Below are 24,312 nucleotides of genomic sequence, written 5' to 3'. Positions count from 1 at the left end.
AGAGAGAGAGAGAGAGAGAGAGAGAGAGAGAGAGAGAGAGAGAGAGAGAGAGAGAGAGAGAGAGAGAGAGAGAGAGAGAGAGGCAGGAAGAGAAAGAGTGGGTGTATATACCACGGGTGGAACAGAGAGATGAAGGGAGAGGGTTGAAATGAATAGAGAAGGCAAAGAACAACACAAACACACACAGTCCAAAGACGAGCACAAACACATACTCTCAAAGCACACAATGTGCGCACACACTTGGCACACACAGTCGGTCAGGAAAATTTACTCCAGTAATAGCCCTCTCTATACAGGCTGGCTGCCTCGGTCTCCTGGCCCCTTCAGCCCATAACACAGTTGGCCAGGTCACACTAACTCCCACACAGCACGCACCCACCATCTCAGTCTGCTATCTAATGATCTCAGGGACCGTAATGTGTGTGTGTGTGTGTGTGTGAGAGAGAGCGAGAGAGAGAGAGAGAGAGAGAGAGAGTTTCTGTTTCTCTCAGTGCAAGGTACAGAGCCTGTTGTTCTGTGGTTTGTTTTCCCAGCAGTGCCATATCATCTGTTGTTCCTCCGTCTCACAGCGTGCTGAATGATCTCCAAGGCTCCAGCCAATTAGCCGTTCTCATAGGAGACGCTGACACATATGACATCAGACAGTCAGGATCTGAATAGGTTTGCTCATTCCACGCTACGTTAACATCTCACTATGTTACTGTCCCTTATTGATGACATGCAAGGAATTGGTGGCTTGGTCGGATGCTCACATTTATCACACATGAAAACCAAATTATAAATGGCAATAAATAATGCCCATACCAACCTTCATGAGGCCAAAGTCCGTTTAGTTAGTGTTTCCCGCCCCCTACTCCCCTTGATTGTTAGGTTTAATTGCATTGACATTTTAAAACATAAGCGTTATTTAACCTCCTCTGTCACCTCCCTTTCACGTCTCCCATTACCTCTGCACCACCTTCCTCTGGAAAATTACAGAGAGGTGGTCCTCAGCTACCTAGACCATGTCTGTGCCATGTCTGTTGGAGAATCAAATACATAGAAAGCGCTAAAGATGTGTGGACTGTGCACCCCCCTCTCCTTTTTGGTAACAGAGGATTCATCTATTGGACTAGTCATGCTAACCTCTCTCTCTCTCCTCCTGTGCAGTGACCAACTACAACAATGTGGTGGAGACCGGCACAGACTCTGATGACGAGGACAAGCTGCACATCGTGGAGGAGGAGGGCAGCCTGGCGGACGGGGCTGACTGCGACAGCACCCTGCCCGACGACGAGCACAACGGGGAGCGCTGCTGGGAGCGAGGTGGGACGCACGGGCGACTACAAACCACTTACATTGCACAAGACTTCCTGTTGGTCATAACCACCATTTCAACATTACATTTCTCCTCACTTTAAGTCCGTGCCCCCCCCCCCTTTTGTTAATCCCGGTTAGAGGGGTTGTCTCATAACAGAATGCAGAACGAATGCAATGAGATGCAGAACGTCTTAGGGTTGATACCCACAACAACCAGGTATCCTTGAGCAAGGCGCTGACCCCCCGCCCGCCCGCCCGCTTGCTCACTGTAAATTGCTCTGGATGAAAGCGCCAGCTGAATGTAAAATTCTCACGCTAACCTTTGTTAAATGTTCTTTTTTCCCCCAATTAATTTTTTTTACATGACATCAATTGTTTGACTGCGGCTTTCAAGTAGCCACTCTTATTGACCTCAGCTAAGATAAAGCAGGATAAGTTGAGACGTGTCCTACTGACATCTGCACAGAGTACAAAAGTGCCAGGCTTTGTCTCATTGTAGAATGACCAAGTGCAAGGAAACAGGTACTACACACGGTGGATTTTCAACTAAGCCAGGAAATAAGATATTAAAAAAGGACAATGCCATCAGAAGCAGAGTCCTTCAAATAGAGAAAATAGCCAGCGACCATGGGGCCAGAGGACAACTTTATGGCACTGGTGGGTATTGGAGGGGCCGCCCTGAACTTCTCTTTACCTCACCCCATGTGGAACTGACATCAGTGGCAGCTCAGCCTCACAGGAAGGGCTGACGTCACCCCACACTGCCCCCCTCCCCATTTCCACGAAACACAACAATTGCAGGTGCTGAAGGATGTTGCCGTTGCAACTTGGGCCCAAGGCCACCACACTATGCTCCTGACCTCATGCTGTTTCTATCTGCTTATGAATGTGTATGTATATACATACACATGTGCATTTATGGTAGTGACCATGCACACGCACATCATACAAAAGTGCACAAAGTTATTGGTCTGGGGCCCATGCCAAGTATAGTTTGTGCAATAGTGTGATGGGCCCACATGTAATGTAACAAAACACTCTTGACTCGATATGTCAGCAATGGGCATGTTTATTTTGGGGCATTGGTGCCGGTGAATTTGACTCCGAGTGCTTAACGGTGAGCGATGTGTTGGGCTTGGGCTGGCTTTGTGCTTTGGTAGCACGATGACTAAGCAAGAGGGCGGAAGTAAACATGAGTGAAAATGTCCAGTGATCCTATCGCTTTCAGTTTAGGTGTGGGGGGGGGGGGGGAATCGGGAATCCATTCAAATTCTTGTCAAACGAAACTGGGTCTGATTGTCTTGGTTGAGTGTTGTCAGCCAACACACTGAACTCATAATATCGGTCAGTTCGGGAACCGAATTGTATTCTGTATTAAGTTTTGCTCTCTAGGTGCACGTGCACACACACACACACACACACACACACACACACACACGCTCTCCCTTCATACTATGCTGTCATTTCCATCACCATTATCCCATCTCCCTGGTCCTCTCCGTCTGTCCTGCATCACGTAAGGGGAAAGATCGGGGAAGAATAATGTCACTGGCTTTGGCCAGTCACCCTGAGCATTAAACACTTCAAAAGCACAAATAACACAGAGACGGCCCAGAGAGATGGACGTGCTCCAGAGTCCTGCCTAATCACACATATTTTCTTTTGCTTTCGCTCAAACCCCATCTACCACCTCCCCTTCTCCCTCCCTCCCTCACACTCTCTCTTTCTCCCTCGCTCTTTTGCTAGTCTCATCTCATACATCAAGCAACATGTCCTCTGTCACTTTTTGACACTGGACTGATGAAACATGAAGCAAGCCCCATTCCTGGCTCTCTCTTAGGGAGCTCACCTCTCTCTACTCTCCTCTCTCTCATCCCTCCATCCTTCCACTCACTCTCCCTCCTTACATCCCCTGGTTCCATGGTTTCGCTCACCAGAGCAGTTGCTGGCGCAACCTCGAAAAGCGACTGCCACCCACTAATCTTTTCCTCGCCGTGCGTCCCCACTTGCTCAAATTAAAGCCTTGACGCCCCTTCTCCTGAGACCGCTCTGTTCCAAGACCGAAAGGTGGTTTTTCAGCACACTGCCATCCGTGCATGCCTCCCTCCTTCCCTTTTTCTTCATCCTCCCCTCTCTCTCTCTCTCTCTCTTCTCCCAGTTTCTCGCTCTCTCGAAATATTTCCTCTTGATTATATGGTATCTCTACTCCCCTGCTCACTGTCATTACTCATTCACTCCTTAAATGATTATCTAGCGGTGGAGGAGCCCAGGATTACCAGAGTAAACTGCAGCCTGAACCTCCTCTAAGAACTGTCTGACTGACTCACGGGAAAAGAAAAGGAAGTGAGACAGAGAGAGAGAGAGAAAGAGAGAGAGGGCTTCTCCTTCATATTTGATGAGTCTAGAAGGTCATTACATCTAAGAGAATGGCCAGGGTGAAGCTGGAGAGCTTTTGATATTGTGCGGGAGAAAAGACATTTAATGACAGCTTGTGGTTAGGTTTAAATACCTGGAAATATAACCCTAGGACCCTGGAAGACGAACTCCATTACGAGTGGGCTTGATGGACACAAGGGACTGTGCCACACTGGCAAACAGTGAGATTTTAGCCATTACGTACAATGAGACTTTCATCTGGACAAACGCTGAGAAATGATAAAGGTACACCATTTTCAAGGGGTGGTTGAGATTATTGTAAAATTCTGAACAACCTTCCAAATGACGAGTACTTGTTTATATGAGCATAGCATTTGAAAATGGTTGATGTGGGGCGTCCGGGTGGCGTGGCGGTCTATTCCGTTGCCTACCAACACAGGGATGGCCGGTTCGAATCCCCATGTTACCTCCAGCTTGATCGGGCGTCCCTACAGACACAATTGGCCGTGTCTGCGGGTGGACAGCCAGATGTGGGTATGTGTCCTAGGCGCCGCACTAGCGCCTCCTCTGGTCAGTCAGGGCACCTGTTCAGGGGGGAGGAGGAACTGGGAGGAATAGCGTGATCCTCCCACGCGCTACATCCCGCTGGCGAAACTGCTCACTGTCAGGTGAAAAAAATCGGCAGGGGACTCCACATGTATCGAAGGAGGCATGTGATAGTGTGCAGCCCTCCCAGGATCAGCAGAGGGGGTGGCGCAGCGACTGGGACGGCTCGGAAGAGTGGGGCAATTGGCCAAGTACAATTGGGAGAAAAGGGGGGGGGGGGATTAATGTACTTGCAAGTCTTAATTAATTTAATTATTGACATATTAATGAATACATGTTTGTAATGCTAATAAATATACTGCTCAAAAAAATAAAGGGAACACCTAAAAACACAATATAGACCTCAATGAATGAAATATTTCAGCTGAAAATCTTTATTTATTAGACAGAGGAATGTGTTTAGAGCAAAATAACCTAAGAATGATCAATGGAAATCAAAATCATTAGCCCATTAAGGTCTGGATTCAGAATCATACTCAAAATCAAAGTGGAAAATGAGAACATAGGCTGATCCAACTTCTGTGGAAATTCTTCAAGACGATTCAAAACGAGGCTCAGTAGTGTGTGTGGCCTCCACGTGCCTGTATGCACTCCCTACAACGTCTGGGCATGCTCCTGATGAGACGACGGATGGTCTCCTGAGGGATCTCCTCCCAGACCTGGATCAGGGCATCGGTCAACTCCTGGACAGTCTGTGGTGCGACATCGCGTTGGCGGATGGTACGAGACATGATGTCCCAGAGGTGCTCGATTGGATTCAGGTCTGGGGAACGTGCAGGCCAGTCCATAGCATCAATGCCCTCGACATACAGGAACTGCTGACACACTCTGGCCACATGAGGACGAGCATTGTCATGCATGAGCAGGAACCCAGGGCCCACTGCACCAGTATATGGTCTGACAATGGGTCTGAGGATCTCATCCCGGTACCTAATGGCAGTCATGGTACCTCTGGCTAGCACGTAGAGGTCTGTGCGGCCCTCCAAGGATATGCCTCCCCAGACCATCACTGACCCACCGCCAAACCGGTCATGCTGGAGGATGTTTCAGGCAGCAGAACGTTCTCCACAGCGTCTCCAGACTCTCTCACGTCTGTCACATGTGTTCAGTGTGAACCTGCTCTCATCTGTGAAGAGCACAGGGCGCCAATGGCGAATCTGCCAACCAAGATGTTCTCTGGCAAAGGTCAGTCGGGCTGCACGGTGTTGGGCTGTGAGCACAGGCCCCAATTGTGGACGTCGGGCCCTCATACCATCCTCATGCATTCTGTTTCTCACTGTTTGAGCAGAAACCTGCACATTAGTGGCCTGTTGAAGGTCGTTTTGTAGGGCTCCGGCAGCGCTCCTCCTGTTCCTCCTTGCACAAAGGACCAGATAGCGGTCCTGCTGCGGGGTTGTTGTCCTCCTGCGGCCCCCTCCACGTCTCCTGGTGTACTGGCCTGTCTCCTGGTACCTCCTCCATGCTCTGGACACTGTGCTGGGAGACACATCAAATCTTCTTGCCACAGCACGCATTGATGTGCCATCCTGGATGAACTGCACTACCTGAGCAACTTCTGTAGGTTGCAGATACAGCCTCATGCCAACTCTAGTGGTGAGGGCACTAGCAAAATGAAAAACTAACCAAAGATCGGCCAGAAAAGATGAGGATAGGCAAATGGTCTGTGGCCACCTCCTGCAAATCCATTCCTTTTATAGGGGTTGTCTTGCAAATTATCTAATTTCCACCAGGTGGAAATTAGACAATTTACCAACAGGTGAAATTGATTCACAAATCAGTGTTGCTTCCTAACTGGACAGGTTGATATCTCAAAAGTGTGATTGACTTGGAGCTGCATTGCATTGCTTATGTGTTCCCTTTATTTTTTTGAACAGTGTAAATGTTTCAATATACAGTATATACATCAAATGTTACATTCATTTCAATAGGACTATTAATAGCTATGATTGCAGTACATCAAGCCACTTAACACACAACTGCGACCACCGAGCGGAGATATTTTGAGCAAACCAGTGGATCGATTGTTGACTGCAAGATGTGCAATAGCATACTGAACGTTGTTGACTCCAAGATGTGCAACAGCAAACTGAACTATCATAAGCACACGTGTTCCATGACTAATCAAATGCAAGTCAAGGACGAAGACAAACGTAATCTCACCTCTCATCGCTTGGCGCCGCTGACAGTCGGCAAAAGTGATTACCTAGATTACCCAGGTAATAGTTATAAACTAATTTTGTTTGCATATGTTTATTTTGTGTATTCATAAAATGAAAAACCTTAGCGAGACTTATCCATGGTGCATTTAGCTAATTTGCATACATAATATGTGCATCTATTAAAGTACCAAGTACTCAAGTAGGTATTTCTAAGTTCATAGGAGTACTTGAACAGGGAAACCAGGTCAAATGCACATCCCTAGTTTGAAATATACAAACACGAGGCAACTCCTACATTCTTGTCCAGCTTATGTCATATTTGGTCAAACCGAGTCACCCCTTTGCAGAGGACAGGAAGAAGCTCCGAGAACCGGGATAGCTGACAGGCGTATCCGCAGTGGCTTACTGTTTGATAATACAAAACCGGGTCCAATTAAATCATCCTAGATTTTGGAGAAACCTCTCATTTATTCTGTGGCTCGTTTCCTGTTGTTTATAGATTAACTACAACACTGTTTGTCAGAATGTGCAGCGCTGCAGTTCTGTTTGGGTGAAATCCTTATCGCTGATATGTCTCTCGCCCCATCCCGACATAGGACCGAAGATAGAAGCTATGAATGGGTCCAGATTCACGACCACAGGAAGCAGCAGGGGCAAAGGTCAGCCAGTGCAGGAAGTGCATCATGGGATACCATTGTATCATGTTACAGAGATCAGTCAGTGGAGTAGAGGGGAAGGAGAGAAGAGAAGTGGGAGAGTGGGTGGTCTGCTCATTTTATTTAAGAATTGCCAATGAACTCTATGAAGATATAAAAAAGTTATTTAAAAAAACAGGCAAAACTACTTATTTAGTTCATTAAAAATAAACCAACAGACTATCCATATCCTTCTGGGACCTCTCAGGGGCCTAGTTTCTAGGGATTTCTGCCTTTTTAACAGATTTTCCACTCATGCAGCAGTGCACTCACATCCCTATGTCAGCGCATAAATGGCTTGTGTGATGTTTCACCTCCAGGGAGCAGCCGAAGAGCACAGAGCTGTCTCAGCCTGGTTATGAACCCCTCTGGCCATAGGCTTCTTTACTTAGCAAATACCTGAGAGGGACACACACACACACACACATATTAACATGTTTGTTGTTCTATCTCTGTGAGGACCTTCGTTGACTACATTTATTCTCTAGCCCCCACCTTAACCATCCTTAATCATCAGAACTACATTGCTAACTTTAACCCTTACTCTGATGCTAAGCTAATCCTAACCTTAACTCTACACCCAAGCCCTAACTCTGAAACACTTCCTGGAAGAAGTGAGGGCCAGCTAACAGTTGCTGTTGTTTGGAATAAAGGTTTAAGAGAAGGGTACAGCTGGACCACAAGGCCCAGCTGCCTCTCTTAGCAAGTTGGCCCCCTACCCCTCCATCTGTTTGCATCCTCATCAGGATGAAATGATGAGGAAGCCAACTGAAATGACTTCCAAAGTCATCACTTTTACAGTTAAACTCTCAAATTGGACCTCACAGATATAGCTGAATAAGAACACACACACACACACACACACACACACACACACACACACACACACAAGCACATGTGTTGGGGAAATCAGTTTGTCACACCTTAGCACCATAGACCCCCAACTGGGACCCTAACTCACACACACACTCGACATTCAGTAGCCTAGAGGTGTGTTTGTTTGTGTGGAAGCTGTGTGTGCTGGGGATGGGGGCATTTCAGCTCTCTCAAAGCCCCACAGCTTTTTATCTGTTGTTGTTTTTTTTTGACAAATGCTGTACATGCTTTTTGTTGCATCTGCCTGTACCGCCTGTTAGGAATTGGTACTTTTCATGTCACAAGTCGACGGTTACGAAGAAGAGAACCACTCTGCAGAGAGCAGTGTTATTATGGAGGTCATGGAGGAAAAGCTTGGTGCTCGCTGTTAAGGATGAGCACCCTTAATGTGGCCCCAACCTGAGCGCATCATCCCAAAATCACATTTTCCCATCACTCTCTCTTCCAAACTCTTGCTCTTGCTGTGCACATGCACACCTTTTCATTTGCACACACCTCTTTCATTCTGTTTCCTGTCCTGGGTTCACTTTGTGGCAGCGGTATTCCGGTGTTAAAATTTTTTGCTGGAAAGATATTCGCCCATGACCTAAATTCTGTGATGAAATTGAGCCATTAACTGGATAAAAATACACCTTTGGTGCTAACAAAATGAAAGTCATGCAGGCATGATCAGACTCGTGTTTAATCAACAAAGTAGCATGTTAATGGCTCCGAAAAAGCGAACAAGCTGACTAAAAAGAAGCGATAAAATAATCAACACACCCTCTGTAAACAAAAACCAGGATCAAATGTAATGTCATAGCATTTCCTTGTGGTTTTTTTTCACAATGTTGAGTTTTGATTTATTTATCGTCTCGGTTTTCTCATGGAAAAACGGTTGTTGAGCATTTTTCTAATTCTCTAATGGCAACAGCAACCGATAATCACTTCAGTGTGGGTATATGCATATGTGTACATCTTTTTTGGGGGGGGGGGTTTCCCCCCCTTTTCCTCCCCAATTGTATCCGGCCAATTATCCCACTCTTCCGAGCTGTTCTGGTCACTGCTCCACCCTCTCTGCTCTTCCGGGAAGGGCTGCAGACTACCACATGCCTCCTTCGATACATATGGAGTCGCCAGCTTCTGCTTTTTCACCTGACAGTGAGGAGTTTCGCCAGGGGGACGTAGCACGTGGGAGGATCACACTATTCCCCCCAGTTCCCCCTTCCCCCCGAACAGGCGCCCCGACCGACCAGAGGAGGCGCTAGTGCAGCGACCAGGACAAATACCCACATCCGGCTTCCCACCCACAGACACGGCCAATTGTGTCTGTAGGGACACCTGACCAAGCCGGAGGCAACACGGGGATTCAGACCGGGATCCCTGTGTTGGCAGGCAGCGGAACAGACCGCTACACTACCCGGACGCCCATATGTGCATATCTTGCGTTTATATGTGTGTACTCATTGTTTTCCAGTTGTGTCAAGGTGCCATGATTTAATTCCTATCTGAGCTGTACGTCAGAGTACTGGTTATTCACTTGACTCTGGTGAGTCATGGAGCACTACACGTTACCACATCCCCAAGGAGGGCACAGCTGGCCTGGTCCACAAACACACAAACACAACACATGCACAATGCACAAACCATAAACCACAAATCTCAACCGAGCAGGGAAGTTCTGCAGAAATCCATATTCAAAACATCTGTCCAACAGACTTGTACTCTCAGTAGCTGAACTTTGCTCTCAGGTCATCCTTTTAATTCCTCGCCGGAAATGACACAGTTAGTATGTCCACTTCCATAGCCATAGAGGAATACAATTTAACATTCGGTTTAATCGCAGACACACTACACCTCAGTTCCCTTATCCAGTTCAGGAAGAGCCGTGAGAGTATAGAGACGGAAAGAGGGAAGGAAGCTTTTGTACAGTAGATCCTAAACTCCGTCCTCAGGTTACGTTTCCTATAAACCTTGGCTCGGTAATTAGTGCTTGTTAAACTATAGCTATACAGGCACATGTGACGGGGAGAAGGAAAAAAGCCACTTCCAAATGTAGGTTCTCATTTGCTGGGATATTATAGCCGCGTTTGAAGGCCAGAGCCTCTCTGGAGAGAATGTGATGTGATGTGTGTGAGCGTGCATGCCTTTGTACAGTGCCTGTGTGGCATCTGTCCACCACAATATGTGAGAACAGTTACACCATCTAATTATCTGTCCCAGTCTCAATAAGTACCTTACCTAACACTGTGAATAGAGCCATGCCATTTGGTTCCCACAAAGAGCTCCTCAAAGCTTGTACAGTAGTAGCCTGTTGCCCTTTGACGCTAATTAGTTTTCTGTGCTATTGTTATCTGTGGCACACAGGGCGCTCCCCCTACACTGTATACCTCATGCTGGTGAATATGCCGTGATAAAGGGCTTTGTTAGTAAGATGGTTCATTTATTGTTGCCTCCACCTTGCGATTACTGGATTATCGCACTTCATGGAGATATCTAAAGGATTTATGCGCACAGCAAGCATAAATATTCAAACAACAAGAACCATGTGAGACCTTTAAAACAAGCCAGGATCAAGACAAGTTGGGTTTCTTCTGTGAAAATTCAGTTCAGTTTCTTCTCTTTGTGCTATTTTTTTTTTTTCATGTATGTGTGTGTGTGATTGTTGCCCCATTCCAGTGAAGGAGGAGTGTGTGTCGGATGGTGAGGATGACGTCAGTACAGACGCGCTGGTGGAGGAGATGCTGCAGCAAGGAGACACGGCGGTCATCTACCCCGAGGCCCCTGAGGACGAACCGCAACGCCAAGGGACGCCTGAAACCAGCGGCCACGACGAGAATGGTACCGTTACACGACCCAACACCTTTCACAGTTGTATTTCCAATACCGAAAACTAAGAAAGCACCGCTTTTTATTAAAGGGAAACAATCATGATGTTCCAACGTTATCTCTACATATATGTACATATGGGTAACAACCCATTAGCAGCCATAATACTAAGCAGTCTTTTGTGTCTATGAAACATCGCTGAAATTGTGTCCACTGATGACATCACTGGCAGACAGTCTGTAAATGGGAAAATGTACTTCCTGTTTTGCCGATAGGCTACATAATATAAGAAACTACAAATACCAATACTGCATATACTAGCTGGATGAGAAAATTTTGATAAAAATGCTATCAAATGTAGTGTTGTTGCTCACATTTTCTTATGCCACACAACCTAGCAGCAAACCAGGAAGTGAGTTTTCACATTCATGGATTGTCCGCCAGTGACATCACCAACGAACACAATTTTGGTGGCGTTTCAGAGACACACAGAGGAAAGCTACGTATTATAACTGCTAATGGAGCGTTATCCCTACTATGTCTGTGTGTGTGTGTGTGTGTATATATATATATATATATATATATATATACGTATATATAACTTTTTTTAAAGAAACACTCAATGGTGGGCTCAAAACAAAGTGCTCAACAAATAAGGAGCAAAATAATCCAGTAAGTGAAGTAAATTCTTTATGTACAAGCCTGTTTCATGCCATAAGCAATTGGGATGATTGCTTATGGCATGAAACAGGCTTGTACTGTCTCATAAAGAATTTACTTGACTTGCTGGATTACGTATATATAATGTTGAAAATCGTGTTTGTTTCCCTTTAAGTAAGGGAAAAATATTCCTTCCCAATAATCTGTTCTATAATTGGTGCATTAATAGAATAAAATGCTAATTATATCAGTTTATCAGCAGTGTGCAAAATGAAGTTATAGTGCCTCATTTGAATGCGCACCATCATTTCCACATCAGAGCTCTTAGTCACTGAGCTCTCAGAATGTAACTGCACATTCGTTGTAATTATCCCCCCCACACACCCCCTCCACCCTTACCCAGGAGATCATTCAACCTGCTCCGTTTCACCCCAGGTGTAAACTCCACCCCATTAAGGCAGCGCTCAAACGTCATTACACACACAGCAATTTGTTAAGTGCAGCACACTGGGGTCTTTATGGCTTCCAAGCTTTTGGCTTTTACCTGCCACCACTGAGGGGAAAAAAAGGTGGGGGAAGAGAGAAACGGCAACACCTGAGTAAATTTGTCACGTCTGTGCGAGCAGTGACTCACGGCTACCTGGGTGATAATGTGTTCGTTCCCATCGCCAGACCCTCACCTGGCCTGCAGGGAACTTAATACATCACCTGTTAACGAAGTAATGCTTTACCTGTGTGGGAGCCAGGCAGCCAGGACAAGTCTGTATGCAGAACTGAGCTCTCTGTGTACCAGCTTGGATCCAGACGGTGGTTGTTTACCCAGCTCGCCTCACATCCGACGTTGTGTGGGCGTCATTGTGAAACACTTCTAATACAGACAACAGGGGTCATCAAATGATGGGATCAGTCATGTGAAATCTTTTGGTTTTTTTGTTTGGGTTTGAAAGTTAGCAGGAAATGCACATATTAAATGAGGAGATCGAAAAGTCCAATTCTTAGTTCACATAGACCCCAACAAGTTCCTGTGGTCCATCTATCAACATTTGCCCATTTGGTTACCTGAGGGCTGTTTACCTGTGGGGAGGACCTCTCACCGAATAGTGAAATAAGCAGAGGAGTGTGACTGTGACAGTCTGTCTCAAACATCAAAGAACCCTCCCTCCTGACTCTTGGTTTAAACAACCGCTTTCACCCACCCTCACCTACCGCCTTCTCCTCCCCGATCCACTCTCACACACATCAAGTGTCATGCGCCTTCTTTCCCGTTTTGTTTTTTTCCTCCACTCAGGAACTCCTGATGCATTCTCCCAGCTGCTCACCTGTCCTTACTGCTCACGCGGCTACAAACGCTACAGCTCCCTGAAGGAGCACATCAAGTACAGGCACGAGAAGAGCGAGGACAACTTTAGCTGCTCCCAGTGCAGCTACACTTTTGCGTACCGCACGCAACTGGAGAGACACATGACAGCTCACAAGACTGGCCGAGACCAGGTACAGACACAGCAACCGCCTAGTTAGTGTTCTAGTATACAACAAAAACATGTTTGCTTTTGTTTGAAATTCTAGCTATTTGTCTGCATGACACATGTAAGTTTAATTGATTCAATTTTCAATTAACCTTCAATAACCAATTAATTGTTTCCCCTCGGTGTGGCTGGATTGCTTGTGATTGGGTCAGTCCTGTTGGAAGAGCATACAGAATGTGTTGTGCTATAGCAAATGAGTACTAATATTGTTGTTTAAAGGTGTGTATTAAAATGTAAAAGGTTAATTTTGTTGCTTCAGCAATTTCCACTGCAGGCAGGAAGACAACTTGCTTCCAAACATGATAACAAAAATGAACTTTTGTCCTGGATTGATTAATGGCATGGTGTGAATTAGCAGCAGTACAAAGGCCATGTTTTCATTGTCAGTCTGAATGACCCCACTCCCCCTTCTTTTTGACAGAGACATGTCACACAGTCAGGGGGCAACAGAAAATTCAAGTGCACTGAATGTGGCAAAGCTTTTAAATATAAGCACCACCTGAAGGAGCACCTACGCATCCACAGCGGTGAGCGGACAACCTCTGTCACCATGGCTTATTTGTGTGTGTGTGAGCATGCTTTCTGAGAAATGGAGGTAGTGCACATGCTCTAATTCCCTGTTGGAATTGTTCCCAACTGGCCACAGATGTTTTGATGTCCACCAGTCCAATATTTGCATTTTATTTATGTTTAAGCCAGTTTGCTGTGTTTAGATATCCTTGATCGAGTTTCACTTCAATGTGTGCTCTTTCTTAATGTGCCATAATTGTGTTTCTTTTGGCATCACGAGACAGCAATTAGAGAGGGGCATTTCCCAGTGGTGCTATTACATCTGCGTTTAAGCATCATTGAAATGCATTAGAGCTCTTTCCTGCCTTATAGCTCATAGCCTAGCCTGCTCATCCATCTCCATTTACTAATGGAAGTCTGTGGCTCTCTCCCCTTTGGTCTCTCTCTCTCTCTCTCTTTGTCTCTCTGTCTGCACTTGCTGACTGTATACAGGGGAGAAACCCTACGAGTGCTCCAACTGCAAGAAACGCTTCTCTCACTCCGGCTCCTACAGCTCCCACATCAGCAGTAAGAAGTGCATCAGCGTCATCTCAGTCAACGGCAGACCGCGCTCCGGGAACAACAAGACTCAGACCCAGTGTCCATCTCCAGCCTTGCCTGCATCGCCCTCTTCCCTCCGCACTCAGATCAGGGAGAAGCTGGAACACGGAAAGCCGCTGCAGGAGCAGCTGCCTCTCAACCAAATCAAGAGCGAGCCAGTGGAATACGAGTACAAGCCAGTTGTCATGACCTCCCCAGCCAGCGGAGTGAACGGTGGGGTGTTTAACGGGGGCGCAGCAGCTCCCATGCAGGGTGCAGTGCAGGCAGTGGTGCTGCCCACCGTGGGGCTGGTGTCACCCATCAGCATCAACCTGGCGGACCTGCAGAACGTACTCAAAGTAGCAGTGGACAGTAACATGATTCGCCAGGTGCTTGAAAACAACACCAAGGGCCAGGGACAGGTGAATACAGGGTTAGCCACTGGAACACTTCACCCCCAGCAACAGCTCATCTCAGCCATCAGTCTGCCTATCATGGGCCAGGATGGAAATGCGAAGATCATCATCAACTACAGTGTGGACCCCAACCAGGCCCAGCTCACAGCTCAAAATCTGAAGACGGAGCCTCAGCCTGTCACCACAGCCCAGGTCAGCACTGAGGCCTGCAAGGCCCAGAAACTCCCTGAAGACCTCACCATCAGAGGTACTAGGGACAAAGAGACTAAAGACATTGAAGAGGAGGGGAAGACCACTAAAACTTGTCTCCTGTGTGATAGCTGTCCCGGAGGGCTGGAGGCACTCCATGCCCTCAAGCACTGCAAGAAGGACAGTCACAGGCTTAATGGAACTAGCCTGGATAAGTCTGAGTCTGCTATTGCCACTTTGCTGGCAGACGGAGGGCTATGCAACCAGCCCAAGAACCTTTTGTCCCTGCTCAAGGCCTACTTCGCCTTAAACGCAGAGCCCACGAAGGATGAGCTGGCCAAGATCTCTGACTCAGTCAGCTTGCCCACCCACGTGGTCAAGAAGTGGTTTGACAAGATGCAGGAAGGTCAGATATCCTTGGGTGCCCCAACTCCTCCCTCAGAGGAGGAAGATGCCTGTGAAACTAACAGTGTGGTATCTCTGGTCCCAGGGAAGGACATGGGCACTATGAGCCCCTCTGCTACCCAGGGCAGCCCCACAGAGGCAACACCAGCAGAGGTCAACGGCTCTCACAGCTCGCCGGCCTCCCCCTCACCACTAAATCTGACAGCCGGGGGTCCCATCCAAGCCCAAACCCCTCAGAGCACTGAGGGACCCCTGGACCTGTCACTGCCAAAGCCCACCAGAGATGAAGCGGAGAAGGTGGCGAACAAAGTCCGTATGTACTCCACCCCTTCCCTTGGCTGCACCAATCAGGACGAACCCCTGAACTTGACTTGCACAAAGAAAGAGTCATTGCCACTCTCAACCACAGGCGGAAGCCATGCCAGCCCCGTCTCACTCTACGCCAGCCAGCAAAGTGCCAATCCCATCAACATTATGACCACTCAGCTACCCACCTTGGTGGCTATCACTGACCAGAGCCGCATGCCGTGCTTAAGGGCACTCACCACCACCAACAAACAGACTATCCTCATCCCCCAGCTGGCCTACACCTATACCACTACAGCAAGCAGCCCTGCTGGGACGGAAACACAGGAAAAGCTCATCCACCTCAATGGAATCAAGGTGAACTTTCCAATCTCAATACAGCAAAATGAAATTAATGCACACAAACAACAAACAGCGAGGCATGCATTGTTCTTTAATTATCACTAGCTGTTATTCTGTTGCTATGCAGTGACTACAAGTGCAGGGCGATATTGGAAGTATTACTATCACAATAATTGTTGGAAATTTTACACTATCAATATATGTCACAATATCTGCAAAAAATACCACATTTAAGAATACAACTTAGGTTCATCACATTGAACTGTTTGGTAATATAAAGTATAATATCAAACCAAACTAGTTTTCAAATAATACTTCAATATTTCAGACCTAATTTTGTGAGAGATCTTAGGAAGTAGATTTTTGTTAATGTCAATTTAAACAACAAAGTTGAGTATCAATTGTAGCTCTCAATTTACCAGTCAATCTTTGTTCCAACCCCCACCTACGGTCATGAGCCTTGGGTAGTGACTGAGAGGGTGAGATCGCAGATACAAGCAGCTGAAATGAGTTTCCTCCGTAGGGTGTGTGGGCTCAGTCTAAGAGATAGGGTGAGGAGCTCAGCCATCCGGAGGGAGCTCGGAATAGAGCCATTGCTCCTTTGCGTCGAAAGGAGCCAGTTGAGGTGGTTCGGGCATCTGATTAGGATGCCTCCTGGGCACCTTCCTTTGGAGGTTTTCCAGGCACGTCCAACTGGGAGGAGACCCCGGAGTAGACCCAGAACTCGCTGGAGGGACTACATGTCCAGTCTGGCCTGGGAACGCCTTGGGATCCCCCACGAGGGGTGGAGGGCGTTGCTGGGGAGAGGGACGTTCGGAGTGCCCTACTCAGCTTGTTGCCACCGCGACCTGACCCCAGAGAAGCAGCTGATGATGAATGAATGAATGAGTTGTGTATCACAATGACAATATCCAAATTTCATGTCAATACAATACCATAAGATAAACAGTAATATTAAATTATTACCCAGACCTGGTGACTATGAGAGTCTGATCAGTTTTTTGTTTTTTGTTTTTTTATTCATTGTTTGTTTAGTCAACTTTACTTGTCTATTAGCTGGAAGTATACCTGGCTGCATGGGGTTAAATGTCGATTTCATTGGTTTGGACTTTGGTTTGGGCAGGGTTAAACAGAGTTGGGGTTAGGGTTAGTGTTAGGGATGAGTTTAAACGTTCAACGTTGAACCCCGCCCCATTCTGCAGGCTGCAGCCAGGCACTCCTAGCTGGGTGTCACTTTTCGAGTGGATGTCAGCCATGTTGAACAGCTTTAAGCTCTGCCTATTGATTTACAGTTAGGAATGGCCTGGAGTCTCTCACACAGTAGCCATTTTAACAGACAAGTGGGTCAGAATCAAGATAGGTTTTCCCTCTTCAGAGCAATCAGTCAAAACCCTCAGTCCATATCATTATCATCATTCAAACAAACAAAAAATGCTAGTACATGATAGATTGTTCGAAAACATCCGAAATCTAATCAATAAGTCATATATAGAAATGTCAGAATTCAGCTCCTGTAAAATGATAGCCCATAATAGTTCTTCATTTTGTGGACACCTAATGGGTCCATAATGATGGATCCAGATCTATCTGTGTGTGAGTGATTTTCCCGGGCTGTCACCCAGAGGACAAGAGGCCGCACTTTACTGCAGAGTCTCTATTGATCCGTTTGAATCCGTTTAAATGCTCCACCTCTGCCTGCCCCATTGATTTACTGTTGTTGTATTATGCTTTCGTGTTAAGTGGATTGGCATAGACCTGCCATGTAAAAAAGTGCCCTGTGTATATATCAGTTCCTTAATATCACCTCACATAATCTCTCGCTTTGTCAGTGGGAGTATTCCTACTGGTGCACTCATATTAGAAAACTGTAGGTGTGCTCATAAGTGAGCTGTGTGAGTGCTCCGGATGACTGGCACATAGTTGAATCACAGATGATTTTTAGGCCAAGGAAAAGATGGTGAGATCGACTTGTTGGTTTTACTCACCGTCCCTGTAAACAGAATCCTTCATTTTAATCTCACAAGGGCATCAGGAGAGTCATGACCAGGATATGACATGGTTTGGCACACAGTATCATTTCCTTTTACACAAATGCATACACTCACACATACCCACAAACACACTCTTACACACACACACACACACACACACACACACACACACACACACACACACAGTTCACTGCTATTATGTTCCGGATGATTAATTCCTAGCATTTTTCCTGGAAATAAACAGAAATGCGTCACTCCAACGCAGATGTTAAACTGTAACTTAACACTTGAATAATCTTTTTGAGTAAAAAAATGGCTTCATTTCTATGAAGACATCAGTCCTGAATGAAATCTCAGATGATTGCCACATTTCCTGTCATAAATCTGCTAACACTGTACCTAGGGCTGGGCGATATGGACAAAATCAAAAATCACAATATTTTTGGACCAAATACCTCAATATTGATATTGTGACAATATTGTGAGGATGACTATTGGTGCTTTCACAAAACATTTAAACAATCAGATTTTTGATAAATAATCATCAGTAATGCCTATATAATAACTAAGTGGGTAATGGCAAATAATAGAACAGCTAGAAAAGTCTGGTAAGTTCAAAAATCACATCTCATTACTGTAATACAGCCTTTAAAACCAGGACAACACTTATGCCATATCAAGATATTATGACATCCTAAATCCCAGACTATACCTATCGATATCATGATATCGATATGATATCGATATATTGCCCAGTCCTGACCGTACCTCACTGGTTCTGGTGGTGCCATAGGCATGCAGACTTAAATACTTGTGTTTCCAAGTACATCTGTCCACATGCAAAAAATATGAAAGTTACTGCGTCCACTGAACTAGTCTGATCCCAACCCACCACTTACTCCTCTCACTCCTCCTTTCTTGTATGTGCTAGGAGCACACACACACACACACACACACACACACACACACACACACACACACACACACACACACACACTCTTCCTATTTCTGAACATTTTTCAAAGATAAGAAAGGGGCAGAGCAGATTATGGGGGGATGATTTTACTTGTTAGTCTTATTCATCTACATTACAATTTCTCATGTCCTTCAGGAGGAGAAGCAAGAGCTCAGCTCCGAGGGCACGCCTGTCGCGGAGGAGCAGATCGACTCAGACTCAGGCCCCCCAAGAAAGAAGATGAAGAAGACGGAGAGCGGCATGTACGCCTGCGACCTGTGTGACAAGATCTTCCAGAAGAGCAGCTCACTGCTGAGACATAAATATGAACATACAGGTAACTGAAATGTTCTCCTGTTTCTATTCAACCTGCCCAGAAAAAACGAAAAAACAAAGCTTGGCCATAAATTTCAGATGGACTGAGTGAACAGCTCCGACCGGAACTCGCAATAGCTCACTGTTGAGCCCCTGGGAGAGATGAGTCAGAGTACAAGTGAAAGGGGAATTTTCAGCTTTTACAAACTGCAGTGTTTCCACCACGGAGAGCGGCAGAGGGTGGACACCTCCATTCCTGTAGGTATTACTCAATGCGCGCAGAAGAGGTCTGAGAATTACTTTCCGCCAACTCCCCACCTCTGCACTGCCAGCTACATTACCTTCTCATGTGAAGCCCCGAATGTTGCAACAGCAGCCGAGCTCTGGTAGTGATTTGAAATGCTCTGAGAACATGGATGATTCTTTGGCCAAGCCCAGGTCAACACTCTCAGAGTTTCTTTATTACCCTGATACCTGGCGAGGAACCACAGTTTTCAGCTCCAAATGACCTCACCTAGCCTGAAACTAGTTGTTCCCGTTGCGTATAAAGTGGCCTTGAAGGTTTTCAGGCAGAATTGTTGTGATTTTGTTGTATTGTTTTCTCCTTGGATACGTTGATGACAGACGTTACAGACCTCTCAGGCGTTGGCACTGTTTCCGTCACATTCACCACGACCGCACTGGCAGTTTAATCCTTTTAACCCCCCTTCCCATTTCTCAGCCTGTTCCTCACTTCTTCTTTTTTTCCTGGACAAAGGCGTTGAATGTTTACGATGTGTTTTATTCTCTCCCGCTGCAGGGAAGCGACCCCACGAGTGCGGCATCTGCAGCAAGGCCTTCAAACACAAGCACCACTTGATCGAACACATGCGGCTCCACTCAGGGGAGAAGCCGTACCAGTGTGACAAGTGCGGCAAGCGCTTCTCCCACTCGGGCTCCTACTCCCAACACATGAACCATCGCTACTCCTACTGCAAGAAGGAGGCACAGGGCCAAGGAGAAGGGAGGGAGAGCCCCGAGGAGGAGGTGGAGGCGCAGGCACAGGTGGAGATGGAGGCCCTGAGCCAGGTGCGGGGGCCCGGGCCCTCGCCCCGCTCCCATCAGGACTCGGATGAACGAGGGAGCAGCACCAGGGAGGATGAGGAGAGCGAGGAGGAACTGGAAGAGGAGGAGGAAGAGGAGGAGGAGGAGGGAGCTGTGGACATGTATGACATCCAGGTGGTGCAGATAGGAGAGGAAGGAGGGGATGATGAGGAAGAGAAAGAGGTGGAAAAGGAGGACACTGGTATGGATGAAGAAGCAGAGGAGGAGGAAGGAGTAGAGAGAGCAGTGATGGGGGGAGAGGGGGAGCAGGAGCTGAGTGTAGAAGTGAAACAGGAGGAAGAGGAAGAGAGGGAGGTAGAAGAGCAAAGAGAGGAAGAGCCAGAGAAAGAGCCAGACACAAGGCAAGAGGAGGTGGAGGAGGAAGCTGAGGGAAAGGAGGAGGTTAGGGAGGGGGACGAGAAGACGGCAATGGATATGGAAGACGGAGTGACGCCGGTACAGGCGGAGCAGGAAAGCAAGGAAAAGAGGGTGGAGGAGGAGGGGGAGGCCGGAGGGGAGACTGAAGGTGAAACAAACGGGAGGCCGGTTTCGGGAGACGAGAGCCAGACGCAGGAGGAGAAAGGAGATACTGAAAATAAATGACGGACCAGACCGCTGATTATATTCTCTCCTTCTATGAAACAGAATCAGTTTTTTTCCCCTCTTCTCCCCCAACCAACCCCACCTCCCCTCCCCAGTGCCCCCCACCCCACCCCCGCGAGGCCAGAGGAAAGGAGAGGAGAATGCAGAGGGCGAAGTTTGGTTTGCTCGGACAATTCATTTCAGTTCACTACTGTGTAGAAATCCAGGTGTGCCTGAAAATACTAGTGACTTTACCACAGGAGAGCCATTTCTCACTGTTAGTAAAAAAAAAAAAAAAGATTTGTAAAGAAAACAAGAAGATGAAGACTCACATGAATTTTAACAGCGGAAGAAATGCATTATACAGACTTTGGAAGCTAGAGCCGACACGTTTTAGATAATGTTTTATTACTAAAACACCTTGGGTCATTTCTTTTTATCAGTGTTACTAATTTTATCACTCATATTTTAACCTTGAAAAAGCTTGTACAGTTGGGAGATATTTCTATACCTTTTTATTGCCAATGAACAAAAAAAAAACCAGTATTTTATTAAGTTGGAAAGAAAATGAGAATGAAAAAACAAATCCTGTGCACTACAAGTGGCTTGGTTCACCTATGGATCTAACAGTTGAGTTATGTCGTCTACCCTTCAGTATTACCGCACTAGAGCTATCCCGCTAGCGTACGTTAGCATAACTTTCTCTTTAGATTTGTCCTTATCCCGATCGGATTGTCAGCCTTAAGATGAAAAAAACAAAAAAAGCAACGGAGAGTGGATGTTCAGCCATATTTTGTCTTTTTTTTTCCTTTTATACTTAAAAAAAACGGAGGTACATAGCCTTGATCCATTGGTTTTGTCTCTCGCTTTACAAACCAGTGTTTTATATGTTGAGAGAAAGCAGGAAGGGGATGTAGAAGCTGTTTGACCCCCCCGCCCATTACTCTACCCCACCCCCACCCAAGCCCACTCCCAGCCTTATGCAAAAACAAGAAGAGAAGAGAAACATGCATATCAAAAAGTGCCATTGAATATTGCTGTTAAACCTTAGTGGCTGCGATCGGGGCCCACATGTGATCGCAGCGCCACCTATGTCCACTAATAAGCCGGTATACTGTTGACTTTGGCTAACCACCTGACCCAATAGAGTAGAACTGACCCTACCGTGTGTTCATACGGCGTAGATATTCAGATGAGCTGCTTCTCTTTCGGATCGGAGCAATCAGCGACGGAGAAGGACTCTGCAATGCACATAGTTTTCAGGCGGACAACAAAAGCGTGGTTGTGTCATTATTTGCAAGTACACATCCCGCCCCCTTTATGAAAGCTGCCCCCCCACCTCACCTCAGACCCTGTCCAGTGCACTTGTTTTTAACAGATTGTGAAAAGCCCCTCACTCACTCTTTTTTTTTTCAGGTAACAAATGTAGGCAAACATGAACCCCAGGAGTTTAATTCAGACAAATGTTTTTTTTTCTTTTTTACCTGTCAGTATTATTTTGTCAGTGTTTTCTCTTTTCTTTTATATATTTCGTTTCTGTTTCATTGTGTATACTGTATGTTTTCAGCAATGGCAGTATTATCCCCCCCCCCAACGAATATGGGTATGTCTGTTTAGTTATAGAGAACTTTTATATTTATGTGTCCTATTTTTTTATATTTCGTTATGGTTATTTATTACACTATGTAGTGTACAATACTGTAGTTTGTATTAATACGATAATATATTTTAGTATGGAAACAAACAAACCATGCCAACAGCAGCTGACTACAAGGCTGGAACAATACAACTCCGGCAAACCGAAGTGTTGTTTTTTTTTGTTTTGTTTTTTTTTTCTTATGAACAAATGAGAAGATGTTTTTCCTCGGGAAGAAGAGAAAACCGCACCCTACACGCCTGAAAATTGGAACCTGTGACCTCTCTGCATCCATTCTCACGTTAGTTTTATTCTACGTTCCCCTCTAATATGAAGCTACTGAACTTTGGAAAACTAATTGTATGTCTAATAGCATGAGTGTGCCGTTGTATTGAAGGATGATCCTTAACCATGAAAACTGTCCTTTTGCCAAGCCAAAATAATATGGACATACGTTCTTATGTTTTGTTTGGTTTTGTTTCCATTCGTTTGTGCCAATTTGTTCCTTTGGATGGTTCATGTTAAAACCACACCCTTTTATATGTTCTTTCCCCTTTTAACACCCCATAGGGTCTTTTTTTATAGTGATTGTTTTTATTTTTGTTGTTTTTATTTTATTTTATTTTTTGGTTCATTTTTTATGACTCCCCATCTCACAATAAAATACATCAACTATACACCTGTGGTTTGGGCTATTATTGTTATAACTGAGTGCCCCTATTTCTGATATCTCATGCGCTGTCAAACCACAGCTTGCTTTTCAATACTTAATGTGCACTGTTACAATAAAAGACAAACCAAACGCTTAAGAAAATATTATGCTGTTATGCTGTAGTACAGCCAACACTGACCCAAGCTGTGTCAAGCATTACCTAACAAAACGGCCCGTCCACCTTGACTTTTAGATCCATCCATCCATCCATTATCCAATCCGCTTATCCTGCTCTCAGGGTCTGGGGGATGCTGGAGCCTATCCCAGCAGTCGTTGGGCGGCAGGCGGGGAGACACCACGTACAGGCCGCCAGGCCATCACAGGGCCTGATAAAAATATAATAATTAAATATATATATATATCAAAATCATCCCCAACCATGAAAAATACAAACAGGGATACAGTGACGCACAACTGTGGTGTGGCTTTGTCATGAGCACGATTCAGGATCGGACGCAGATCTACTATTGACTGCACATTTTCAATCAAGTAGCTAACGTTACATGTTATTTACGTCATATCCTGATTGGACGCTTGACATTGATATTCTGAAATAGAAGCTTTTGCTAACGTTAGCGTTAGCGCTGTGGGCGTTAGCTCTTAGCTACGTCGACAGAGCTAACGTTAGCTGGTCTGAATTCTGTTTTGTTTTTTAGCTAACCAACAACCCAGAAAAACAAGCTGATATATCAGAAACACTTAAAAACGGTTATCAAAAGACTGATTTGTGTGAGCATGTTGAAGGTGATAAGACACGTCTTACTTACATCCGCGTCAATGGCATTTCTGTGAAATTCCACCTCGAATGAAACGGCATACGAGGGGGCGGGGCTAAAAGAGGTTGGTGATGGGGGGGCAAAAGAAGATTTTGCCAATTAACTTAGAGGATTGTAATGGTAATTGAAAAACAAAATGCCGTCTTTAATGTCTTAGAACAGCACACATTTTAGACGCACTCAAACATTTTTGGAGAGTTTGCCCCCCCCCCCACCAATCTACAGAAATGATAACAGCTCAGCGTGAGAGCAAACGTGACTGTGCGTGAGTTAGAAGCCAGGTTCACGACACTCACTTTAACAACTGCAATTTAAAACGAAATAACTCGTTGCCTGCAGTATCCAAACCGCAGGGCTGGGAGGGATATGTGTGTGCATATGCTAAATATTACAAATCGTATCCAGGGATTAGATCTGATGTTTAAGACAAAATCAGTTTTTTACAAAGACTTCATAAATGAAGCCTCACTGGACCCAGCCCCTGGAGCAGTCCCATAAGAGCCAGACAGT

At 45.9% G+C, this 24,312-nt stretch overlaps 1 protein-coding gene across 1 annotated transcript; it reads left to right on the top strand.

The window, feature by feature from the left end:
* The first annotated feature begins 1,162 nt into the window (after window positions 1-1,162).
* On the top strand, window positions 1,163-22,991 carry LOC130129544 (zinc finger E-box-binding homeobox 1-like). Its single transcript, XM_056299112.1, has 7 exons — window positions 1,163-1,305; window positions 10,670-10,831; window positions 12,768-12,970; window positions 13,427-13,532; window positions 14,008-15,767; window positions 18,855-19,035; window positions 19,813-22,991. The coding sequence occupies exons 2-7, from the start codon at window positions 10,732-10,734 to the stop codon at window positions 20,697-20,699; spliced, it is 3,237 nt and encodes a 1,078-aa protein (XP_056155087.1). The 5' UTR covers window positions 1,163-1,305; window positions 10,670-10,731; the 3' UTR covers window positions 20,700-22,991.
* The last annotated feature ends 1,321 nt before the right edge of the window (window positions 22,992-24,312 follow it).

The sequence above is a fragment of the Lampris incognitus genome, chromosome 19 (genome assembly GCF_029633865.1).
Source record: "Lampris incognitus isolate fLamInc1 chromosome 19, fLamInc1.hap2, whole genome shotgun sequence".
Taxonomy (NCBI): Eukaryota; Metazoa; Chordata; class Actinopteri; order Lampriformes; family Lampridae; genus Lampris; species Lampris incognitus.
The sequence above is the reverse complement of the archived record's forward strand: the minus strand, read 5'-3'. Positions and strand labels throughout refer to the sequence as shown.